Source organism: Danio rerio, chromosome 5, assembly GCF_052040795.2.
Source record: "Danio rerio strain M-AB ecotype USA chromosome 5, GRCz13ab, whole genome shotgun sequence".
NCBI lineage: Eukaryota > Metazoa > Chordata > Actinopteri > Cypriniformes > Danionidae > Danio > Danio rerio.
This window is the reverse complement of record NC_141025.1, coordinates 38,966,009-38,990,232: the sequence shown is the minus strand read 5'-3', so window position 1 is coordinate 38,990,232 and position 24,224 is coordinate 38,966,009. Positions and strand designations below refer to the sequence as shown.

General features: G+C 36.7%; 1 protein-coding gene across 5 annotated transcripts in view; it reads right to left on the bottom strand.

Moving 5' to 3' along the window:
• The window catches only part of myo1ca (myosin Ic, paralog a), a 43,805-nt gene extending 19,933 nt beyond the window's left edge, over positions 1-23,872 (bottom strand). Inside the window, exons 1-7 of one of the 5 annotated variants that reach the window (XM_087252594.2) lie at positions 23,502-23,759; positions 20,505-20,530; positions 5,120-5,278; positions 3,518-3,633; positions 2,620-2,818; positions 1,320-1,400; positions 975-1,157 (exon numbers count right to left, since the gene is read on the bottom strand). In XM_087252594.2, coding sequence (XP_087108720.1) covers positions 975-1,157; positions 1,320-1,400; positions 2,620-2,818; positions 3,518-3,633; positions 5,120-5,278; positions 20,505-20,522 — 756 coding nt within the window. In that variant the 5' untranslated portion in view covers positions 20,523-20,530; positions 23,502-23,759. 5 annotated transcript variants of the gene reach the window in all.
• Between the last annotated feature and the right edge of the window lie 352 nt (positions 23,873-24,224).

Below are 24,224 nucleotides of genomic sequence, written 5' to 3'. Positions count from 1 at the left end.
AAATTTTCTGTTATACCATTCCTACGATATATGTAAGATTTTTATTTACGTTTTTTTGTTTGTTTTTTAGAACAACAGTATCTCCAGCAAAAAAAAAAAAAAACTTCTAAGAAGCCGTTTTAAATTGTAAAGATATCAGTGTTTTCGAAACTACCAAAGACAGCAGAAGTCAGTAATTCCTTTGAATTATTCAGCCTGACATGTTTACTTCTCCAAATATTATAAATGTTTCTTACAATAAAACACAGTGACTGCATCCGAAATCCCCTACTACTCAGTAGGTACTGCATTTGAATTTGAATTTACTACATGACCGATACAAAACTATAACTATAACTATCTATATACAGTATGAATGTGAGTAGTATGAATGGAGCTCAGATGTACTACGGATGCCATTTTGTCATCATCATGTGACATACCCAATTCACTCCCATTCATGAATTCTCTTGTGATATTTCATGGGATAGCAAAGAGTCCATTGAATGCGCTCTTCAGAATCTCGCTGGAGGTAGTAGGTCATCCAGGTACTTCTTGCATACTGTTTTTTGAGCTTTATGAATTCGGACATGCTACTCGACTCACATACTGTTTTTAGTGTACTATATAGTATGAAGTATGCAATTTTGGATGCAGCCAATGTGTTTAAATCGTGAAAAAGGTCTTGTTTTTTACCCAGATATTTAAAAAGAACATATTTTGGAGCAGTAATCGCAATACCTCAATATTTTTATCCAAGATTATCATACAGTTAAAATCTTATACCGGCCATGCCTAATCACAAGTTCTGTCGAGACGCATTAACATCTCCATTTGCTATAAAGGATGCTTTTAAATGCACACCACCATCAGCATGTATAAGCAAGTGACCACTGGTGTTGTATTTAGCATCATAGCTTACATGAGTAATCAGATTGATGGAAATTCCTCTTAAGGTGTATACAGAGCCATAAATACACTTCACATGAACACACCTTAATGAGGTAATGATAATGCTGTGGGTTGGTTTTGTCCAAACCAAGTCTTTTCAAAAGCAGGTCCTCTCCTCCCTCCAGCAGCTGATAGAAGATGTGAAAGTTTCTCTCACCATGGTTCTGATGGGCCACACGGGATTTCTCCAATAAGTAGTTGAGAATGTGACCTCCAATTGGAGCCCCCTGAAAATGATAGAAACACAGCCATATTACCAGTGCACAACAGATAAACAACCTTCCCTTTTATGAACACACTGCAGCCAAAGTGATGTCAAATCAAGATGAACAGATTTAGGTCTGATTTCAGTAAAGGGTTGCGGACTGTAAGGTAAGACGTCCATTTACCTTATAGTCAAACTGAATGTCCATGTATTTTCCGAAGCGACTGGAGTTGTCATTCCGGAGAGTTTTAGCATTCCCAAAAGCCTGTTGTGACAGAACGATAGAGACATTTAGCATGCTGTGTACACATTTACTAACAGCTTGTGCCAATGCAAAACCTTTTTTGTGATTAAAAAAAACTGTCAAGATTTACTAAAGATACAATTTTAAAACAAAAACAAGATAAAAATGTGTTATTCAAGTGGTGAATTTACATTTGTGATAGTTTCCTTTATAGACTCTTAATTTAGATGGGAAGAATATTTAAATGTGTCACAAAATCTGATTTACTAATTTACCGTTTACTGATTTACTGTGCTTTTTTAGTACAACCTCAGGTGAGGATCAAAGCAAGTCATTACCAAAGCGTGATGTATACACACTTCTGATTGGCGATCACTATTAAGCTGCAGCTTGAGCTTGCAAAATTCTCTTGTACAGCGCTGTGAAAAAGTGCTGGATCAAATAAGATCATTAGAAGTTAAAAAAAAGTGATTGCTTCATATTCAACATTTCTGTACAAAACTTGAGGTTTTGATGTTCTATTGGTCTCACGCAATGACATGATGCGATTTCGCAGGTCAGAGTTCACCAAGCTTGAACTCACACGCATATGAATGGAAGTCTATGGGGCAAAAAGTGCAGTGTGACCATGGTTTAGTGTCATCGGATTTGTGACCCTAAACACCAAACTGATTATAATTAAGTAGTCAGCAGCAGTCACTGCTGTTCTGTTGGTTTGTACAAAAATTTCTATCACTTAAGAAAAAGACACCTGAAACGGCAACACCGTGGTCAGTTGAAAAGATCCAGAATATGAACATTCTCTTGATCCAGCTGGATGCAGTGACCCAGAATGCAAATGTATAGGCGGCGCAACTAAAGCGATAATCCAATCCACTTTAAATAGTATTAATCTGCAGTTGAAATAAAAATTGAGCCAAGCAAAATGGAAGAGAACCGCACTGTGCCAATTTGCACTATACTGCTTAGTGGAAAAGCATTTCCAAAAAAATTCAGAAATGTTTTTTCTTAATGTCCAAATTGCAAATCTTGAACCAGTTTGCTCATCTGCAACCTAACTTGTGCTGTTCTTGGAAGGCTGTATCATTCATACAGAAAATTATATGTTGTATCCTTTATTCTGAGATTGTGTCAATCAATCACCGGCAGAAATTTGCGCACCCATTTCACTGGATTGAACTCTCACACTGATTTTCCCTGTTTAGTGTATGTGGCTTGCAGTGTTTGTGTGTGCAATTACCTCCAGAACTGGGTTGGACTGCAGCAGTCTCTCTCTGATAGTGTGTGTGTTGTTACGAGTGGGACAGATGTGTGTGTAGTACTGAAGGATTTTTTTGGACGCCTCAGTCTTTCCAGCGCCACTCTCTCCCGAAATCAAAATACACTGATCTCTTCTCTCAGTCCGCAGCGCACGGTAGGAATTATCCGCAAGGGCAAAGCTAAAGTCACACAGATAAAGATAATATCACTGAAAACACACAAGGTTTTAAATACGGACTCAATTATGCATTAAGATTGTTACAGTAGCATGTGGGTAAAAACTTATTGTGAGGAAATTTTACATTTTATAAACTGCTTGAAATGATTTGATAAGCAAACTTCTATTTCATCTTCTTACATGTTTTCTACTGAAATATTTTTCAATAACTCCCACTGTTAAAGAGTGAAAAGTATGCTTGATTTAGAGTACATAGTCTGGTTGGACAAATTTTATGTACATTGATGAGAAAAGAATCTGTAAATGCACTTTTACATGCTAAAGGTAATTCTTCTTAAGTTTAAGAGAATATTAGCACTAGCAGCAGAATGTGAATTTACAAAACGTGTAATAATATACTAATACGCTATAATATACTAAATAATATACTAATATACAAAAATATATAATATACTAATAATAATATATATTTTTTTTTAACTCTGCCAAACAGTTTGGAATAGCTTGTGTGTGAGCATGGATTTCATGTTTTTTTAATGGTGAGGGTGTGAATGTGTGTGGAAGTGGAAAGTTGAACAGTCCAATCTCCGGAATCTCCAGGAAAGTGAGTCATAATAGGAGAATTGGCGGAATGTTCTCAGGGATTCTCACGACCACACACACACACACATACACACACACACACACACTTAACACTCACATGTGAGGTGAGATCTCATAGAAGTTCACTCCTCTGTGGCGCTCCATGTTCTGTTTAGAGTAAATCTCCAACTCCTTGTAAGGATTCACCGACACCAGCACCGACCCAATATATGTCTTATAGAGATAGAGATAGATTGAGGAGGAAAGACAGAATGAAAGTTAAATAAAAGTAGAAAATTACAAAGTAAACTTTTTTTTTTTTGGAGTTTATGGAGCTTTATATGATACATTTACCTAGGCTGTATTAAAATGAATAACATTAACCATTTAAAAACTGTAAAAATATATATATATATTAATAAGTAAAACAGTTACAGTGCTCCGCATAAATCAGAACATCCCAAAATGAATATTTTTACCCATTTCTCAGTGAAAATGTAATATATTTTAGTGCATTTAAACATAGCATATGTATTAAACAGACAGTATTTTAGTCACCAAACATCTTTAGAAATAGAAAGATAACACATTTAAAAATAGAAAAAAAATGTCTTGTCTCTTAAAAGAAATAATGTACAGTATAGAATATGAAGTCATGGTGCAGAGGGAAAAGAATTAATATTATATTTGACTCCTATGAGCTTGGAGGACTGCATCCATACATCTCTGCAATGACTCAAATAACTGATTAATAAAGTCATCTGGAATGGCAAAGAAAGCTTTCTTGCAGGACTCCCAGAGTTCATCAAGATTCTTTGGCTTTATCTTCAGTGCCTCCTCCTTCATCATACCCCAGACCTGCTCAATAATGTTGGTAATAGGTCTTCTGCAGTATTTGTGATGATTAGGATGCAGTTTAACAAACGAAATCTACCTTCTTCCACTTTTCCAAGTTATTATTTGGTCAAGCAATTTTTTTGTTGCATTTACAGCTGGGATCGACGACATGAGTGTATTTGCTGAGCACTGTATATTGGAAATATTATAGTATAAAATTACTGTTTTGCATTTTAAAATGTTATTTTCTCCAATGACAAGGCTGCATTTTCAGCAGCCATTTCATAAGACTTCACGGTCCAACCATCCTCCAGAAATCCAATTTCAAACAGTCAATTTCCCAATACTGGGTTGCGGCTGGAAGGGCATTTGCTGCATAATATATAAGCTAGAATAATTAGTGGTTCATTGCTCTGTAGAAACCCTTGATAAACGTAAAGTTGAAGGAAAATGAATGAATGTATGAATAAACAGTCATGTTTAAGAAACATTTTTTATTATTTTTATCAGTGTTAAAAAAAGAGTTGTGCAGCTGGATACTTTATGTGGTATTTGATTAACACAAGGTAAAATAATAATAATAATAATAATAATTTGTAAAATAAAGGTTTATTTTTAATCCAGCTAAGTGTTCACAATGGCTAATGTTGACTGAGGGGTCAATTTCAGGGCAAAGAAAAGTAACATTTTGAAGAGAGGAAATAAAATGTATAAAAATCCCACATGCTAAAAATAGCTTCAAACATGTAGGGCAGTTACTAAATAATATTATATCAATGTGCTTAAAATGTTCAACTTTTTAAAATAATAATAAATAAATATAGAGTTAATTATTTTTATTTTATCATATAAAACAATATTAATGTTTGTGTATGCATCTTACATAAATGAGGCCCTCTCTGTACCGCCGGCGCAGGTTTTCAATGAAAGCGGCTTCACTGTTGTGGTTCTCCAAGAGCAAGAAATCTTGAACACCGACCCGGTCTCTGGCCGACTGAGCGCTCTCCATCATTAACCGTACACCACCCTCTACACCAACCTCCTGTAGAGAGAGACAAAGACAGAAAGTGGGAAAAAAAAACACACAGAGAGAACTCCGATTCACACATTTACACACATTAAAGCCACAGAACAGGAACTGAAAGCAAGTATTTGTAGACTTATAACCAAGTCTGCGGGGAATCTGCAGCTAACAGCAGTTCTGAGGAAAGTTCCGTGGATTTCCGCACAATTTTACGCATCATTGCCACTTCTGTGTTTGTTTAGGAAATGATCTGGGTAATTTGTTAGCTCTTTTTTTTTCTACACCTTCAAAAAACTCTTGCATCTCTCTTAAAAAATACAACCAATTGACTAAAACAGCACAAATAAACACAGCAACAAGTCAAAGGTCAACAAAAGACAAACACCAAACACTCATGCAAGTACAAGCTCTCCTAGAAAGGGGTTTCTTTAAACAGTTTGGCTTCAGTTCCTGACACACAAACACAGTTGTCTGTTTTTGTGAGTTAGTGCTGGTACCTCTGCATGTGAATCCAGTGGAAAATCTGACAAGACTTTAAGTGCTTGAGGAAGTGTGTCTTTGGAGTGAGTTCAAAAAGAGAGAGCATATGTGTGTGTGGTGTGTTTTTAATAGAGAGAGAGGAAGGTCACCTGTGGAAGCTCATGTTAGAACAATAATCTGCGGTGTGTGTGTGTGTGTGTGTGAGTGGATGTTCCCTTTCCTTGGCTTTGCTCCACTGTTGTTCTACAGATTCTTTTCCAATGGATGAGCGATAAGGGTCCACTAAAATGACTAACAAGGTTTTAGTGACCCACCAGATACCTCTCTCCCTGGACACCTGCACTTTCAAATCCTTCCCACTGCCATTCTTTATCCATTGTTCTCTCAGCCCTGTGTGTGTGCGTTTTGTTTTTACACTAGAATGCAGGCGTTCAAACATGAAATCACACTCCTGCACATAATGTCCCAATGCATTCATCTTCTCATTGTGTTAAACCTGTTTGCTGTACTCCATTTTTTGAATTGGCCAAGCTTTTTATATCAACCAAATTAAATTAACATCCTCTTCATTGACAACTTAATAACTTGTTTTTGTTAAAGGTTTCTTTGAGAGGATCTAAATGTATTCTTTAGATACTGCACTTTTCTGACTGCACTACCTTTTGACCTTTTGTAACAGCTTATACACTCACCGGTCACTTTATTAGGTACACTTGTCCAACTGCTTGTTAACGCAAATGTCTAATCAGCTAATCACATGGCAGCAACCTAATGAATTTAAGCATGTAGACATGGTCAAGACGGTATCCTGCAGTTCAGACACTTTCTGTGGGCACAAATGCATTGTTGATGCCAGAAATCAGAGGAAAATGGATAGACTGATTTAAGCTGATAGAGAGGTAACTCAAATAACCACTCAATTACAATTGATGTACGCAGAAGAGCATCTCTAAATGCACAGCACGTCCAACCTTGAGGATGGCCTACAGCAGCAGATGACCACACCGAGTGCCTCTTCTGTCAGCTAAGAATAGGTGATTAAAAATAGAAATATAGAAGATTACAAAAAATGTTGCTTGATCTATCGATTCACAATTTCTGCTGCGACATTCGGATGGTAGGGTCAGAATTTCGCGTCAACAACATGAAAGTATGGAGTTATCCTGCCTTGTATCAGCAGTTCAGGCTGGTGGTGGGGGTGTAATGGTGTGGGGGATATTTTCTTGGGACACCACAGCCTACCTGAGTATTGTTGCTGACCATGTCCAACCCTTTATGACCACAGCGTACCCATCTTATGATGGCCACAAGAGCGAATCATCACAGACTGGTTTCTTGACCATGACAACAAGTTCAATGTACTCAAGTGGCCTCCACAGTCACCAGAACTCAATCCAATAGGGCACCTTTTGAATATGGTGGAATGGGAGATTTGCATCATGGATGTGCAGCTGACAAATCTGCAGCAAGTGCGTAATGCTATTATGTCAATATGGATCATAATCTCTGTGGAATATTTCTAGTACCTTGTTGAATCTATGCCATGAAGGATTAAGGCAGTTCTGAAGGCAAAAGAGTGTAGAACCAGGTACTAGCAAGGTGTACCTAATAAGGTGGCCGGTGAGCGTATAATCCAATAGATAAAAAAATATGAAATCGTACCTTCTTACAGCATTTTTTTAAAGATAACGTTATTGGCAGTTTTGACTATAGTTTCTGACCTTGAGTGTTGTTAACAACGTGCTTGAGTCAGTGTGACAGACTGAATATTTATTAGTTCGACTGAAGCCAAGTTTGGAATGCTTTTGTATAAAACTTGGGAGCTTGTTTAGGAATCGTGAACAGAGATTTATTTCATTTAAAGGCCATTTTTATACAGTATCAAATGAAGTGGCAAAAAGTGACTGGAGTTTCTGACTGTACCCAGAACAGCCTGTTCAAAGTTGGACTTAAAGTATTCTATTAGCCACTTTAATTGTTCAGTCAGACGGCCAAATTTGATTGCTTAAATTCTTAATGACCAAACAAGCAATGACCTTACATTGTACATCTTAGCTATGTCCAATTTTGCATATATTAGCACTAATGTGTCATTTTTTGTAGCAATTGAGGCAGTAGTCTGTTCTTAATTAAAAGGTTACCAACTTGGTAATAAAAATGGATAAGAATAAAAATGGATAAGAATATACGTATTTCATGCACACAACTGTCATAACTTTAATTACGCACTGGAAGACAACTTAAAGTTACAACAATATAGTGCATATAATAATTGGTTTCATAGTGTGTTGTTTGGGACACAGCTCTAGACTGTTGACTTTTAGCATTAACTATGATCCAGATTAACGTTTTATGTCACTCTAAACTGATAAACAAGTGACCGTTCTCCTGTACTAACCTTGCCTGTCTGACTACTCTCAAATTCAAATAAATCTGCATTTGGATCCTTAACTCTGTTGCCACTCAATCATTAAACCAGCAAATAGTTCTTAAACTGAAGCTCTTCTGAAGAACTGAATACCACTGATAATGCACACAAAGTAAAGTAAAGAACTTTATTGTCATTGTAGTTGTACAACGAAATTTGTTTGGTAACTCACAGAGACCAGCAGCAACATAAAAAGAGAGAAAAACAAACAATAGACATAATACTAAAATATAAGAGGCAAGATAAAGTATACTAAATGTAATAAGTCACATAAAAACCAACAATAGACATAATACTAAAAATATAAGATGTAAGATAAAAATATACTAAATGTAATAGTCACAGTATTTACATTATGGCAAATGAGTGCAAACATGAATATCCATAAAGTGTCTTTGTGCATTAGCAGCAGAACATCAGAAAGGTAGGGAGTGAGGGAGGGGGGGGTGATTGTTAATGTGTACAGAGAGGAGGCGTGGCACAGGCTACAGCTCTGGGGAAGAAGCTGCTCTTTAGCCTGTTTGTGCGAGTCTTAATTGCTTTATATCTTTTCCCTGATGGGAGTAGTGCAAAAAAGTGCAAAAAAATACAGTGCAAAAAATAGTGCAAAAAATACAATGCTGATATATAGTATATATTTGGTATATATGAAAAAAAGGCTGCACTAGATGATAATGACAGATTTCAATCTGCTGGAGTTTAAGCCTGCAGGGTTAAAAGTGTGTTCAGTATAAACTGCTGCAAAGATAAATGTCAGCATTGCTCAAATAGCTCTAGGGCTTTCGAGCAGATTTTCCTTAAACAAAGAATTATCTACAGCAGTTACAGGATGTTTTGAAAACCCTATCAACATCACAAATACAGACTTCATATATGCAGAGATTACAAGCTATCCATATGAAGGAACTTTTTGATCACATACAAAGAGCTGAGGGGTGTCAGTGATTTGATTATTTAAATGAGATTAAAAAAAACTACATCAAGCAATGATAAATACACTTCTTAAGACACCACAGACCACAATCTTTAAGCTTACACTACATGCATTCTGTGTTCATGCTGGGATGAGGTCTAAAAGTTCAGCATATCTCAGGATCATTTTTGCCCTTCTGTTTATCTCAGGCCCTGTTTAGACACAGACTCATCTCAAGTTTAGTTGTACAAAAAAAGGATAGAGGGATCTGCAAGTTCATGATCTCATGGCCCCGTAGAGTCAGCCTGTTTGCACCTGATTTTAACACCAATCCCGAGTGATTCAAGCACAAGTGGTCAGCTGAGACACATCACTTTTTACACCTGGTGTTTACAGCTAAAATGTGTCTCGTGTGACCACTTTTCTCCAAATTAAATTTTGTACTCAGAGTAAAGCTCTCTTTGTTAAAAATGTCAATTTTATCAGACAAATAGACTAATTAACCTGAAGGTCATTCTTTATTGATGTGGTTTATTATATGTGTTATTTGTCATATAATTAGATGTTTAAACTGTCTAGTGTTTTTTTTTTTAGTTTTGAATAGTAAATAATAATTTGAAGTTGAATAAAAAATAAAAGATTTGGCTATAAAAGCAATGTTATGGTTCACCATTAAGAGTAATCTATTTTACTCCTTTTTCAAGATTTAAGAGAAGTCTTTTTCTGTTTCCAGAATGTGTGGAAGTTTCAGCTCAAAACACTAATCAGATTATTTATTATACCTTTTAGAATAATGAATTTTCTGCTCTGAACACATTGTAGCTGTTTTTGTTGCTATGCCTTTAATGCTAGTTCTCCCTGCCCACTGATCCCACGTGCCTGTCAGAGTGTGCCTCAATTTCCGCATTGGCTGCATCAGATAAACAGCACAGTGACAGACATGAAGCAAGCAGATCTCACATAACATTTGTGAGAAATACTACGGTAAGAACTTTCCCAACGACAATTTAATGTATTTGTTGTAGAGTTAATTCAAGCCTTTCTGCAACGATGAGTCACACATAATGTTGTTACAAAGTTCTTGCACACACACACACACAGCGAGAACACAAACACAGACAGCGCATTAATTTAACTTTCCACTGTTTTTGTATGGCTAATGTGACAGGATACACATTAATGTCCACTGCTGTATGGATATCCGTTATGTTGAAGTACAAAATAAACCTTATTCAACGTCCACAAACCGAGATTGAAGCGTCCTCTTTTATAATTGTAATGACACGTGGCTGTGGTGATAAAGATGGTAAAATTGCTGTAATTCATTATAAACATGCACTGTTTTCAAAACGTTTTAAACTTGTAAACTCATTCTTGATCACATTTGATGATGATTGATGATCACAGCGAGCTCAACAGATCTTTTAATCCCAGTCGCTTTGCGCACTTCCTGTCTTGTTTATTTGATTATATGCGTTACTATGGATACATGTTTCAAACAGCTTTCAAAACCTGTTTTTAATCATAAGTGCCCTTTAAAGAGATTTCTCTTCAGTGAAAATGAAAATCTTTTTTTCCACTAATAGTTGATTAAAATTCATATCAACTTTAGTTGTTACATGAATGAATATATTTTACTCCAGATCGCCATTGTAAATCTGTATGCATGTAATCATCTGCATCAAAGCGCTTAACACATTGGAGGGAATCTCCTTATCCACCTGAATGACACGACGGCAGCCATATTGCGGCAGACCGCACACCACCTACCATCTGATTGGTAAAGAGGAGACAGAGTAATGAAGCCAATTATAATATGGGGATGGTTGGGAAACCATGATGGACAGAGGCGAGTGGGCAAATTTGGCCAGGTTGCCAGGAATAAACTCCTTTTTCGAAGAACATCATGGGATTTTTAATGGTGACCGAGAGTCAAAACCTTGGTTTAACATCTTATCCGAAAGACGGCGCTCACAGAGCAGTATAGAGTCCCCATTAGTATGTTGGAGCGTCAATACCCACACAGACCGCAGGTTGAGCGCCCCCTGCTGGTCTCACTAACACCACTTCTGCCAGCAACCTAGCTTTCCCATGTGGTCTCCCATCCAGTTACTGACCAAGCGCAGCCATGTTTGGCTTCAGTGGGCGACCATGTGAGAGTTGCAGAGAGCTAGCCGCCGGCTAGCTCTTTTTGGATGTGAAGGAAAGCCAATCTTGTTCAGCCATAGTTAATTAAACCCTTTTAAACATAAGATTTAAATACTTCAGCTGATTCCCCTAAAAGTTTCATTAAGGCAAGTCACTTCACTTGGCGGCCATCTTTAAAATGCCTATCTGGCAGTATACTTGGGCATTCTATTTGAATAGGGAAACATCGAATTTTCCAAAACTACTTGCCAAGCTTTCGGTTACATTACATATTACGAATTGCCAATAAAATAAAACAACGACTGTGTATTTAGTCTCATTTCTAAATGTTTGCGTCACACAAAATCTGCAGAAACTTACGTCTGCTCCGAGCCCTCCCTCAGAGAGTTGTCATTCTATAGTGATTGCTCATTGGCTTCTGTAATAGAAGGCGGGCTTTATTCGCCATTTAGCGATCGCTAATTGGCTCCTGTACAAGAATGCGGGGCTCCAATCGCCATCAGGACAGTTACACTTTTCCCCATTCAAAAGTATACGAGTGACATGTCTTGTGTGTTCTATGATCTTTGTTCCCCTTCGTGAGTTATTTAAAAAGCATAATTTTTATATTTCCATCGCAACACTTCTGGTTTTTGACATGCCACAGCTCTATGCACTGCTGTGGAGAGACCAGAGTTGCTGGATTTACAACAAATCATTTCATTAGCTTACAATAAATTACATACATTAAAGTAATCACAAATGTTTAGTTCTGCTTGTTTTGCCTTGCGGAAGGGCAGATTTGAATTTAGCAGCTGATCAATGATGCGCTGAATGTTCTAATCCAATGCTATCTCACTCCAGTTCATAAAATTTAGATTTAGTGGCTAATTTGTAAGAATTCATATGATCTCATTTGTCAATTTAGTATGATTTGCTTATCTTCCAATGATGGTTTGGTGCCATGCGTGACGCTTCCATTTAAAAAGCATACATTTTTTATGAATTCGGACGAATTAGCCACTAAACTGACAAAATGTAAAATAGTCACATTTCCATCAGGCTGACTAAACTCAATGGTGTAATCCTTCACTCCAGGAACCCACCTAGACTGATCACACTGCTGTTGCTGCCCTGTATTAAATGACAGTGATTTCACAAGATGTGGTCAGTTGCTAAGTGGAAGGTGGCGCACTTGTGACCTGTTGATTCAGAAGATAACACATTCAGTTTTTTTTTTTTTTTTTTAAAGAGAGAGAGAGAGAGAGACTTGAAAAGCTGCAACTGTGTTTTAAAAGTATTATAAATTAAAGACTTTTTGGAGAAAAGATGGATGCAGATCTACTCTATAGATACTCAAGATAAAATAAGATTGAGCAAAGCATGATACAGTACATCTGCTTTAACACTCATAAAACAAGAAAACCAAGCCACCAGGACCTTAACAAAGATAAGAAACAGAAGCAACAGCAACAGAAATTACACCTCAGACTAAGATTCATTGGAAAATTTTGCACACCAGTACCGAAGTCACATACAGTGCTCAGCATAGTTGAGTACATCCCATTTTGAAAATGAATATTTGTTTCCATTACTCAGTCAATATGTATTTTGGTGCGTTTAAACAAAATAGATTTATTAAACATATATATTTACTAAAATAATATTAGTCACTAAACATATTTAGAAATTGAAAGAGAATACAAATTAATTCAAGCAAAATATTGAAAAAAAATTACAACCTACAAAATTTCAACTAAATTTTTCTTTTTTTTTTTGCTTTTCTTGATTTTTACTCTTTTTTTAAATTTGTATTGAATATTTTTTATATCAATTAAATGTGGGTGTACTAGTTTTTTTTTAACCGCTATCATACGTTATTTTGTTAGATTAGCTCCAGATTTGGCTTTAGTACTGACTGATCTAATGTATATGCACAAATATAATATTGTATAGCTTCCTATTGATGAATTTAAAAGATAGATTAGTGAAGGATGTACTTATATATGCCGAGCAGCACTGTATAACACTGTTTAGGAAACAAAGATTGACTGATTGAGAAAATGCTCTTTTGCTGTTTTTCTAGGTGCATTAGGGGTTAACATTTACACTACCAATGCAATGTTGAATGACTCAAACTATAAGGATCTGTCTTACACACTGCTAATCAAAAACCGAGAAGTTTGATTGCTCTGCATTGTATTTCAAAAGCAGTAGCGTTGCTAACCCATTCCTACAGCTGAGAATGTGGGTACTGTATCCCTGAGGGTGGTGTAGCACAGCTTTGCTGTATAATCTGGCGCTGAGCCGTTTCTCTTGGCTTTTAAGTTTATAAGTCTCTAGCTCTTCCTTATAAGGGCTGTTCTTTGCTCTGCAGTTCATATGAATGATCTCAAGCTAGGACACTTAGATAGGCAGACTGGCCTCAAGAATTAGATCTGTCACCAGCTCTACGCATGACATGCTGTGCATAAATGAGCAGTAAAACAGCAACAAAACCTCTGTACTCACTCAAACAATCAGAAGAACTTGTGTAACCCACCACGTAACCAAAAACACAAACGCGGGACGTTGGTTTTCACCTTTACAAAACTAAAGCGTCACAATTTAAATGCAGAAATGCAGACGTACATGACACACCCACATAGACAGATGTAATTAAAACAAGAAGTCTTACCCTGCGGCGGTACTTCATCCTTCTTTCCTTTTTCCTCTCGCTCTCTCTTTCTCTCTCTCGAGGGGAATCCCTTGCTCCTGTTCTGCACTAATAATCTTAAGGGTGTGTCTGACGAGTCTGTATGTGCATCTTTTCACATGCACACTACAAAGTTTTCTATCTGGTCACCTTTTGAAGCACACGTACATCCATATTTAAACATGCTCACGGTCCACTCCTGCACACTAATACAGCTCTTCCCCTCTCTCTCTCTCTGTATTCCTTCTCTTCTCTGTTGCTCTAGAAGTCCACACAGAGAAAAATTTGATGACAATCTCCCACACCCAAAGCCCCACCCACTGGTGATTAATCAAAGACCACTTTAAAACGTCACAAATAAAACACTTCTTTCTTTCTTTCTTTCTCCCTTCTCTGTTATCATGCGTTCATGTTTTACATTCAAAGTCTCTTTCAGACTCTCCCTTTTTTTCCTATCTTCAGAGAATCTCTCAGAGTTTCTGTTTCCACCAGCTGCCATCCTTCTCTTTCCCTCTGCACACAGAAAAACAACAGGGCTGAGTCATCCTACTACAAGTAAGGAAAAAAAAAAAAGGGTTGCATGTTTTAGCTTTTGCAGACTTGAGTGATAAAGGAGCAAATAAACAGTGAAAGACAGCCAGGAAAAATGGTCTAATCTCCTGAACACTGACACTACATGCAAACATGACTGCAGGCTACTAAAATGGCCAAAACATACGTCACATGATTCGAGCCCAAAACATTTTTTCCTCCTCTCTCTCACTCCCTCTTCAGTCCCTCCCTTTTTTTCCCTCACACTGCACGCAGGCACATTTGTATCAAATGATCAGCAAATAGCTGTCAGATGAATAAACGCCGTTCTCCAGCAAAAGCCTATTTGATCCCTTTTCTTAGCTTTTTTCTTTTTCTCTATTTAAATGACAAACAGATGATGTGAAAAACACTAAACAATGAAGACTTTTGAAAAGCTAGTCTTTTACAATGGCTACAATACTTTGGGCACACAGTTCTGTTTACAGCTGCACTGTGACATTTCAGTTAGCAGCAGTTTGGCTAGAAGCAGAGATTATCGATTGTGTTTTTAAAATGTTTGTTATTTAATTTCATTACAGCGCTTCTCTCAATAGTGATCATGGAGAAGGCTGAGAGCAGAAAGAGAAAACCCTAGAATAGGACAGGGGTGATTAAAAAACTTTTTGAGTAGGGAAGAGAAATTAACGTACTTCCCTCTTAACCGTGTTTAGTGTGCTGCAGGATGCAAAACTTAAAATATTTTTTTTGAGAAAATCTTGCTTTCTTTGTTTCCTCATCTTTTCTAATGACAGTGGAGAGCTGTTGAGTGGCACTCTCACAAGATAAGAGGGGCACTGCTGCTGTAGCCCATCTGCTGCTGTAGCCCATCCATCTCAAGGTTCGACATGTTGTGCGTTCAAAGATGCTTTTCTGCATAGGTTGTTTAACCTGTTGTCTAACAGGTTGTTTAATTCAATTCAATTCATCTTTATATCTATAGCGATTTTACAATGTAAATTGTGTCAAACCAGCTTCACATAGAAGATTGTAGTGAACTGAAACAGCGTAGTTCAGTTTTCAGAGTTTAAGCTCAGTTCAGTGTGGTTTAATATTCGCTGATGAGAGTCCAAACACTGAAGAGCAATCCATCGATGCGCAGCTCTACAAGTCCCGAACCATGCAAGCAAGTGGTTATCAGGTGTACCTAATAAAGTGTATATTACATACACACATCTTTGATTCCCAGTGCCTTATAATTGAGCCATGCGAACATTCAGTAAAGCAGAAACAATGCAAAATAAGGAATAAAAAAAACATGGTTTAAGGATCACATATTCTTTTCTCTTGGCTGTATTCTAAAAGAAAAAGAAAATACGTCTGATTTTTTGTGCTAGATTTTGATGTCTGTCTACATTTATTCAAACCACAACTGGAAACAGTTGGCCTATGTAGAGGAGACCTGATGTATGATATCATTAATCATATTTATAGCTCTTGTGGCAGGCAGAGAGAGAGAGAGAGAGAGACGGGAAGATGAGATTTTAATCAATCCAGCGTGTCACTTACAGTACAATACAGATGCAATGGGCGTACACTTTCATAATCTCCTATTCAAATTTAAACACCATCTACTCATGGACAGCAATGAGCTGTTCCTGCATATTGCCAGCTGAAGGGTCGGATGAATTATTCATGGCATCAGACATAGCGGACCCAGAGCAATGATGGACATGGTAACCATGGAAGCAGACAACAAACACGCATAAACACACCCACACACATCTAGTACATAATTAATCCGGTGATGAACACATGATAAAAACAAACTCATGCCAACCCCCTACAGGCTCAAAATCCTCTCAAACTCGCACATAAACAAACAGTTTGTGTGCTGAAGGTTCACCACAGTTTGTTTTTTGCCCCCTCTCATCTTCAACAATAGGTCTTTCACTTATGAGTAAACATGCGCGTATAAGAGTACACAAGCACAAACATCCTGTACTGACCAAGTGGCACACATAAAACACACTGAAAGCATTTCTGAGCAGATCTGGCATCTGTATGTTCACTAAATTTGTGAATAGGTTTAAGAGGGTAAAATACACACTGAACAAAATGCTAGCTAAGCTTGGGGCCTGTCAACATTTTAACTAACCACAAGACCACACAGAAGAAATGATGTAAGGGAGTGCAATGTTCTGTGACTTTAAGCTGATTTTTTATAGCGCTACACTTTCTGGAGGATGTTTATGCTCCTTTATTGAATAAAATACAAATATGTTGGTCCTCTTACTATATCCAAAGATACATGCTAAAGTTGTTTCAGCCTAAATTTTAATAAAACATTGAGAAATACAGAAGGCATGATGGCTCAGTGGTTAGCACTGTCGCCTCACAGCAAAAAGATCACTGGTTCGAGCATCAGCAGGGTCAGTTGGTTTTCTGCGGGTGCTACGGTTTCCCCCACAGTCCAAACACATGCGCTATAGGTGAATAGGAGAAACTAAATTGGCCATAGTGTATGAGTGTGAATAAGTGTGTATGGGTGTTTCCCAGTACTGGGTTGCAGCTGTAAGGGCATCTGCAGCGAAAAAACATATGCTTGATAAGTTGGCGGTTCGTTCTGCTGTGTGACCCCTGATTATTAAAGGGACTAAGCAAAAGGAAATTGAATGTATGACAAAGCCCATTTAAAGGGATAGTTCACTCAAAAATCGTTTACTCTCCCTTCACTTGTTACACCCCAGTTAACTAGAACAATGTTAAATTTATTCTTGATTTTTGATTAGAATAAAATTCTACAAATGCTTAATGGAGCCAACTGCACCCCACCCTGTTGCAAACGCAGACTGTTATCGTTTTAGATTTGGGAATAAAGACGTGATCCTTGATCATTTCGTAGTCCCGACTGGAACAGAGACACTCTGAAGCAAGAGTTGCAAAAGTGCTACATTCCATTAAAGAGCGCTGCGAAACATGCTTTCTCTAATAATGAAAACGAGCAGGATTAAAGAGTCATTACTCCACCCTAAAACTGAAAATCACCTGATAATTTACTCACCCTCAATGCATCACAGGTGTATATGAAATTCTCCTTTTGGCTGAATCCATCTGGAGTTATATGAATAAATTAACTTTGATCTTCTAAGGTTTAAAACATTTGTCAGCAAATGTTACATTTCTTCGGTTTTCAGAAGTTCAGAAGTATGAAACGTGCCTCACATTGCTCTAGGGATGCTCTAAGTCGGATATTTTTAACTTTCTTTACAAAAAAATGAGCCGTTTTTGCCATTTTTGACCATTCCCTGCCGAAATATCCAGCTTAAACCAGCCTAGGCTGGTTGGCTGGTTTTAGCTGGTTGACCAGCCTGGTTTTAGAGGGATTTTGGCCATTTCTAGGCTGGTTTCCAGCCATTTCCAGCCTGGTCTTAGCTGGTCAGGCTGGAAAATGACCAGCCAAATCCAGCTAAAACCAGCTTGACCAGCCTGGTTTAAGCTGGACATAGCTGGTTTTGGCTGGACTCCCAGCTTGGCTAGGCTGGTCAAGCTGGTTTTAGCTGGTCATCTCCCAGCCTGACCAGCTAAGACCAGGTTGGAAATGGCTGGAAACCAGCCTGGAAGTGGCCAAAACCCCTCTAAAACCAGCCTGGTTGACCAGCTAAAACCAGCCAACCAGCCTAGGCTGGTTTAAGCTGGATTTTTCAGCAGGGTTGTACTTTAACGAACTTCTCCTATGGATTTTTTTCAGATTAATACCAAAATTGGGTATTGTCATCTAAAGGCCTTGGCAATGTTAAATTGCAAAGAGCTAGAGTTTGCGTCAAATTCCGTGTTCGTGGCGGCCTTACAATTTTTGATGCTTCACCACAAAACAGGAAGTTGTTATAACTCAGGCATGCATTGTGCAATCTGCCTCAACGTCCACATGCTTGATAAGAGTCCTGACCTGAAAATGTTTACTTATATAATATCAAGTTACAGTTACAGCGCTACAGGAAACAGTTGTAGCTGGCAACAGGAAACAACATGTTTTATAAAGTAACAAACTCCTACAAATTATATTAGATCAAATCAGTGTTTCAGTAGTTTAATCTAAAGGACTTTGTGGTGGTAAATTGTGAAGATCTAGAGTTTTCGCCAAGGGCGTGTCTGTTGACTGAAAAAATTCAGTGTATCGCCATAGAGGAGAAAGTTCTTAAAATTCAATGTCTGATCTGCCTGAAAATTTCCAGGTCAGATGAGATTCTTCTCCTAAAAGACATCTACCTGCCAATATTGAGTCACCGTTATAGCGCCACCTGCTGACAGAAGGAAGTTTGCCATAAATCTAGGATTTTCTCAGGTTTTTATATATAGTTAAATTCAGAATTAATAGTCCCCCTAAATTATTATCCCCCTGTTAATTTTTTCCCCAAATTTCTGTTTAACGGAGAGTAGATTTTTTTTAACACATTTCTAAACATAATAGTTTTATTAACTCATTTCTAATAACTTTTCCATGATGACAGTAAATACTATTTTGCTAGATATTTTTCAAGACACTTCTATACAGCTTAAAGTGACATTTAAAGGCTTAACTAGGTTAAAGGTTAACTAGGCAGGTTAGGGTAATTAGGCAAGTCATTGTATAATGATGGTTTGTTCTGTAGACTATAGAAAAATATATACCTTAAAGGGGCTAATAATTTTGTCCATAAAATGGATTTGAAAAAATTAGAAACTGCTTTTACTCTAGCCAAAATAAAACAAATAAGACTTTTTACAGAAGAAAAAATATTATCAGACAAACTGTGAACATTTCCTTGCTCTGTTAAACATCATTTGGGAAATATTTTAAAAAGAAGAAAAAAATCAGGGGGGGGGGGGGGGGCTAATAATTCTGACTTCAACTGTATATCAGCTTAAATTATCATTGTCTACTGTTCTCTGTCATCCTAAGGCGACAGAGTGGCGGTGAGCTTGGGTGCGAGGTCCCTTTAAACGCTGCTTGCAGCTTTAATGTTCCAGTAAGTCTACGATTTATCTCCAATCTCTATATAGTCTAAAATGCATGATACTTAACCATCCACGCTCAATGGGCATGTGCATATTCTGCTGGCATCCATGCTTGCCATCTACCGCTTGTTTAATGGTCATATAAAAAAGGCTTGATGAGTCAGGGAATTATAAGCATTAGTCCAGAAGACAAATCAGAGAGTATTTGGGTAAATGCAACAACAGCATTTCCAAACACAGACAGTCTTGAGTTTCAAAAAGTTCCATTTTCCCTGGTAGAAGGAGCTTAAGTAAAGTGAATACCAGGTGAAAACAAAACTTATGCATTATATAAAAAAATGCATTAGTGTATACAGCACGTAAATCATGAGTTAATTTTAACTTTGGGGTGAACTAAACCTTTAACACTACCATCACCTACTATATTCTAATGCAAGGGTTCCCAAAGTTTTTAGCACGACCCCCAAAATGCCAGTGACTCACCACTCTCCTCTGGTTATAAATATACAAACACTGTATACAAGTTTTGTAAATTACACATAATTTAACTGTAATATGAACTGTATTTTACTAAAGGACAGTTATGCAGCATGTTACTATATTTTAAAGTTACACTGTGAAAATTACTGTATATATTTCAGTAAAGATATACAAAAAAATCTATAAATACACATACAGCAGGATAAAAGGTGCTGTAAATGTAAATACAGTAAATTACTTTTATTTTGGAGACCACCATTAAGATCATCCTCCCCGTTTAGTCATGACATGTATTTATTTTTCTTATATAAGACCCCCCACCTCTCTTTATCTCTCTCTCTCTCTCTCATGAAGTAGAGCTCTACTTTTGTTATTAGGCAAACAGCTGCTCTGGAGTTGTCACCAATTTAGCACTGGAGTGAACTTGCTCAACAACTGTGCAATTCCTTGCATCACATTGAGAAGATTTCAAACAGTCAGAATTAATCCTGTTTTATGTTTCACTTGGGGAAACATACAAGATGAGAGCTCACTTTCAGAGATGCTTTCAGTGGTTAATGGGATAGAAGTCATAAAACATCTGGTAAATGGCACAAGCAACTGCCATACCTACCGTTTCCATTGTCCCCATCCGTCAAGCTATCGAGTAATTTGAGAACAAATCAAAGCTGATGTTAATTGAAACATCATTAGCTCTGATGGAAATAGAAACAAGACAGAAACCAGATAAAGAAGAAGACACATATAATGTAATCATATAGTGTAATGTAATAGTGTAATATATATACATATAGTGTAATGTAATCACTGAAGCTCAGTTTGGGCAACAAACAACAAAGGAACAGAGGTCAAATTTTCAAACTCACTGAGATGTAACTTTTTTTACAGACATTTAGTTACCTTTAATGACCTAATTTCATGCATGGCAGTTCAATATTTAAAAAAAAAAACTTTTTTAATGATTTATTGATTGTTTTATTGGAAATACATTGATGGCTTTGTTTCTGATGCCTTGCTGGTAAAACTGTTATCAAAAATGTTTGCAATACGATGTTATGTAATATTTAAACAAATTAATGATTGGAATATCAATCCCTAAAAAAATTTTAAAATGCCTTAAAGGGATAGTTAAAAATGAAAATGTACTCATCATTTACTGACTCAAGTATTTTGAACACTTTATGAGTTTTCCTTATTCAGTTTAACACAAAAGAAGGTATTTGGAAACCAGTAACCATTGACATTTTTTATTAGGTGGCCTTAACTACTATGTACTTGCTTCAAAAATTAAATACAGTTACTTTCTGTATTCATAATGTATTGCAGAACACTTCTGCTGGGTTAAAGGACGGTCAACAGTGTAATTACACATTTAATTACAGAAACTATTTACAGATGTGATTACATGCAGGTATTTAAACAATAATAAGCCCAATGTGAAAACATGTATTTACATAATAATTACATTGTAACAAATGATTCATTTCAGTGTTAGCGCATAATAGTTAAGGCCCCTCAAAATAAAGTGGGACCGGAAACACAAATATAATAGAAGTCAATGGCTACCAGTTTCCAACATTTTTCTAAATATCTTTTGTAGTCAAAAAAAAAAAATATCTCAAACACGCGTGCGTTTTCAAAAACCATTGTTGGCCAACTAAGGTCGCAAATTTTGTCGTTAAAAACACAGTTCGTTTATTTGGTGTTTCCCAAATCAATTGTCTAACAAACATTCGCAAATGCAGTAGTTAGGAAATATAGTTCCGGGCTGTGTTCTATTCCCAGTTACCCCCTCTATGCCCTATTCATTTAAAACATTCTAACATTTAAACTTGGAATTATAAAAAAAAAGCATCTTAAAAGCATTAAAGTCATCTCTCTTAGGTGTAAAATGTTTTCAAATTGTAAAAGTAGACTTTTCAAATAAATAAATACTTAAATAAATAAACAATAACCTATAATAATAATCATCATTATCATCAACATCATTAATATTAATAATATTATTATTAAAGTATAATTAGTTTCATTTCCTAATAAATAATAAATATTAAATTTCCTTTCTTAATAAATAGCCTCATTATTTATTTATTTAAATGATTTATAAATGATATTAGAATATCTCTTTTGTAAGGGATTTTATATTTTAGAATAGAACATATAATGTTCTCAATAATATTTTTAATGGAAACACAGGCCCTATATGTGCTATTTACACATATTTCAATTAATACGGAAAGCGAGTGCATGTTTTTACCAAAACTAATATTGTTTTTTTTAAATACATGTGCGTGTAAAACAATAAAATTTGCACAAAGAACTTGTGGTGGGGTTCTGCTCTGAAGAAGTTGTTACTCCACCTCGTTTAGAGCATCATTATGGACGTTTTACGTTATAACTAATGAACAAACAATAGATCTGCGATAGAGAAACTCCTGGTTTTGGGAAACACTCGTCACCACATCGTTCTTTTCCCAAATGATGCATCCTAATGATAGTTCAACCGCGAGTTCTGTCGTTGTTTGGGAAACGCACCCCAGGTTTGTGACAAATGAGGAGTGACTAAAAGATGACATAACTATTATTTTTGAGTGAACTATCCCTTTAAGTTATGAAATACAAATATATCACAAATACAGTACAAATATAACTGATATTCTTTTTTCTTTTTACATAGCCTTGTTAACAATAACAGTAAATTGATTGGATTTGTAATAAAATGTAGGCCCACAGCCAGCCTATGGAAAGGGGTGGCTCTTTTTTCTGAAAAAGTGGAGCTTTTTGCAGTTATTCTCCTCAATTTCTATTAAATTATGAGGTTCAAATACTGCATTTTAGTAACATATTAAGCAGTAATATTTGCTGGACTAGCTTGTCGAATGGTGATCATAACCACACGTTTCAAAGCAACAAAAATATTTCCTACAATTGTGTCAATGTACTTACCATACTATTTTACCACAAAGTGTTTATTCAGAAAGGTGATTTTAAACTGTAAGTTATTACAATTGTATAAATAATGTTGAGATTAGAATTTTACATAAAAAATTAATAAAGTAGCATGAAAAAAGGTATATTTTTAAAATCCAAATTTATTATTATGCAACATTAAAATTATTTTAGAAATTTGTTCAAACTAAAAAATATTAAAAATTAGCTTGTAGGTAAATAACACACTGGTCAGCTCATTTCCTCAGTCAGAATTTGTAAATTTGAACAATTAAACATTTAATTGGTCTTAAAGCCTTCTTCTGTGAGTTATTTTTACAATTTATGATGGCATACTGTCAAACAAGGGACAAATGAGTTTAGGGGCCATATTCTGGACTTTGTCAGTGGGGGGTGGGTCTTTCGAACCACCCCAACCCCCTGGCTACGGGCCTGATATATATAATTTTTTCATTTATGAGGAAATAAATCGTTGTGTAATTAATACCTCACAAAAGTTTAGAGGTTGCATTAAATTAATTCAGTAGATACATGTCCTAAAATACGCCAAAACGGCGGCAACGGATGGATGCCTTCGTCAAATGAAGGAAGCATGCAAAACATAAGTATCAACGATAAGCTGGAAAGAATGCAAGACGCCTTTAAGAGTCATTTGTCTTACCTGTAAGTTTTCTGATCCAATTTCAAAGGCACAACAGGCTCCAGTCCAGCTAAAGGTCAGGCTGTCGCTGTGCAGAGGCGCGCGCTCCGCTTCACTGATGCTTCACGGGCATCGCATGTCATTCCTGCACACACACTCACACACACGCACAGGTGTAGACAGCAGAGCCCACCTGTGGCGCGAGCACACTCACCGAACACAAGGAGGAGAACAGCAGAAACAAATGACTCTGGTAATGAGCAATTGAAGAACACGAGTAGTAGGATGCTGTGGGCGGGTGCGTTGTGGAGTTCCTGTGCCGCAGATGAGTTCTTTAAACAATGGGAAAATGCCGAGGGTCGCACACACCCCGCAACATTTAACTGCTTTTTCAGATGCTTTCCCATTTTCAGTCCAGCCCCTGTGGCGCCTACAATGTCCAAAGAAATCAAACGTTTCCTTTGAGTTAAGGATGCAATAGTTTAGAATCATTTACAGATATTTTTTACTAATACTACTGTCAGACTCAGAATTAATTTTATAGTATTGTTTTAGTAGTAATACTACAGTAAAGGCCGAACTACGAAACTACCATCTTCTATTAGGATGCAAGTGGTGCGAGCAGCAACGGTGTGGCGCCCTCTGTTGTCTTTAACTGAATTATACAGAATAGCGTTTCACTGTAGGCTAAAATGGGATAGAAGCAGGGCCGTGCACAGAGGGGTGGCCCGGTGGCTAGAGCCA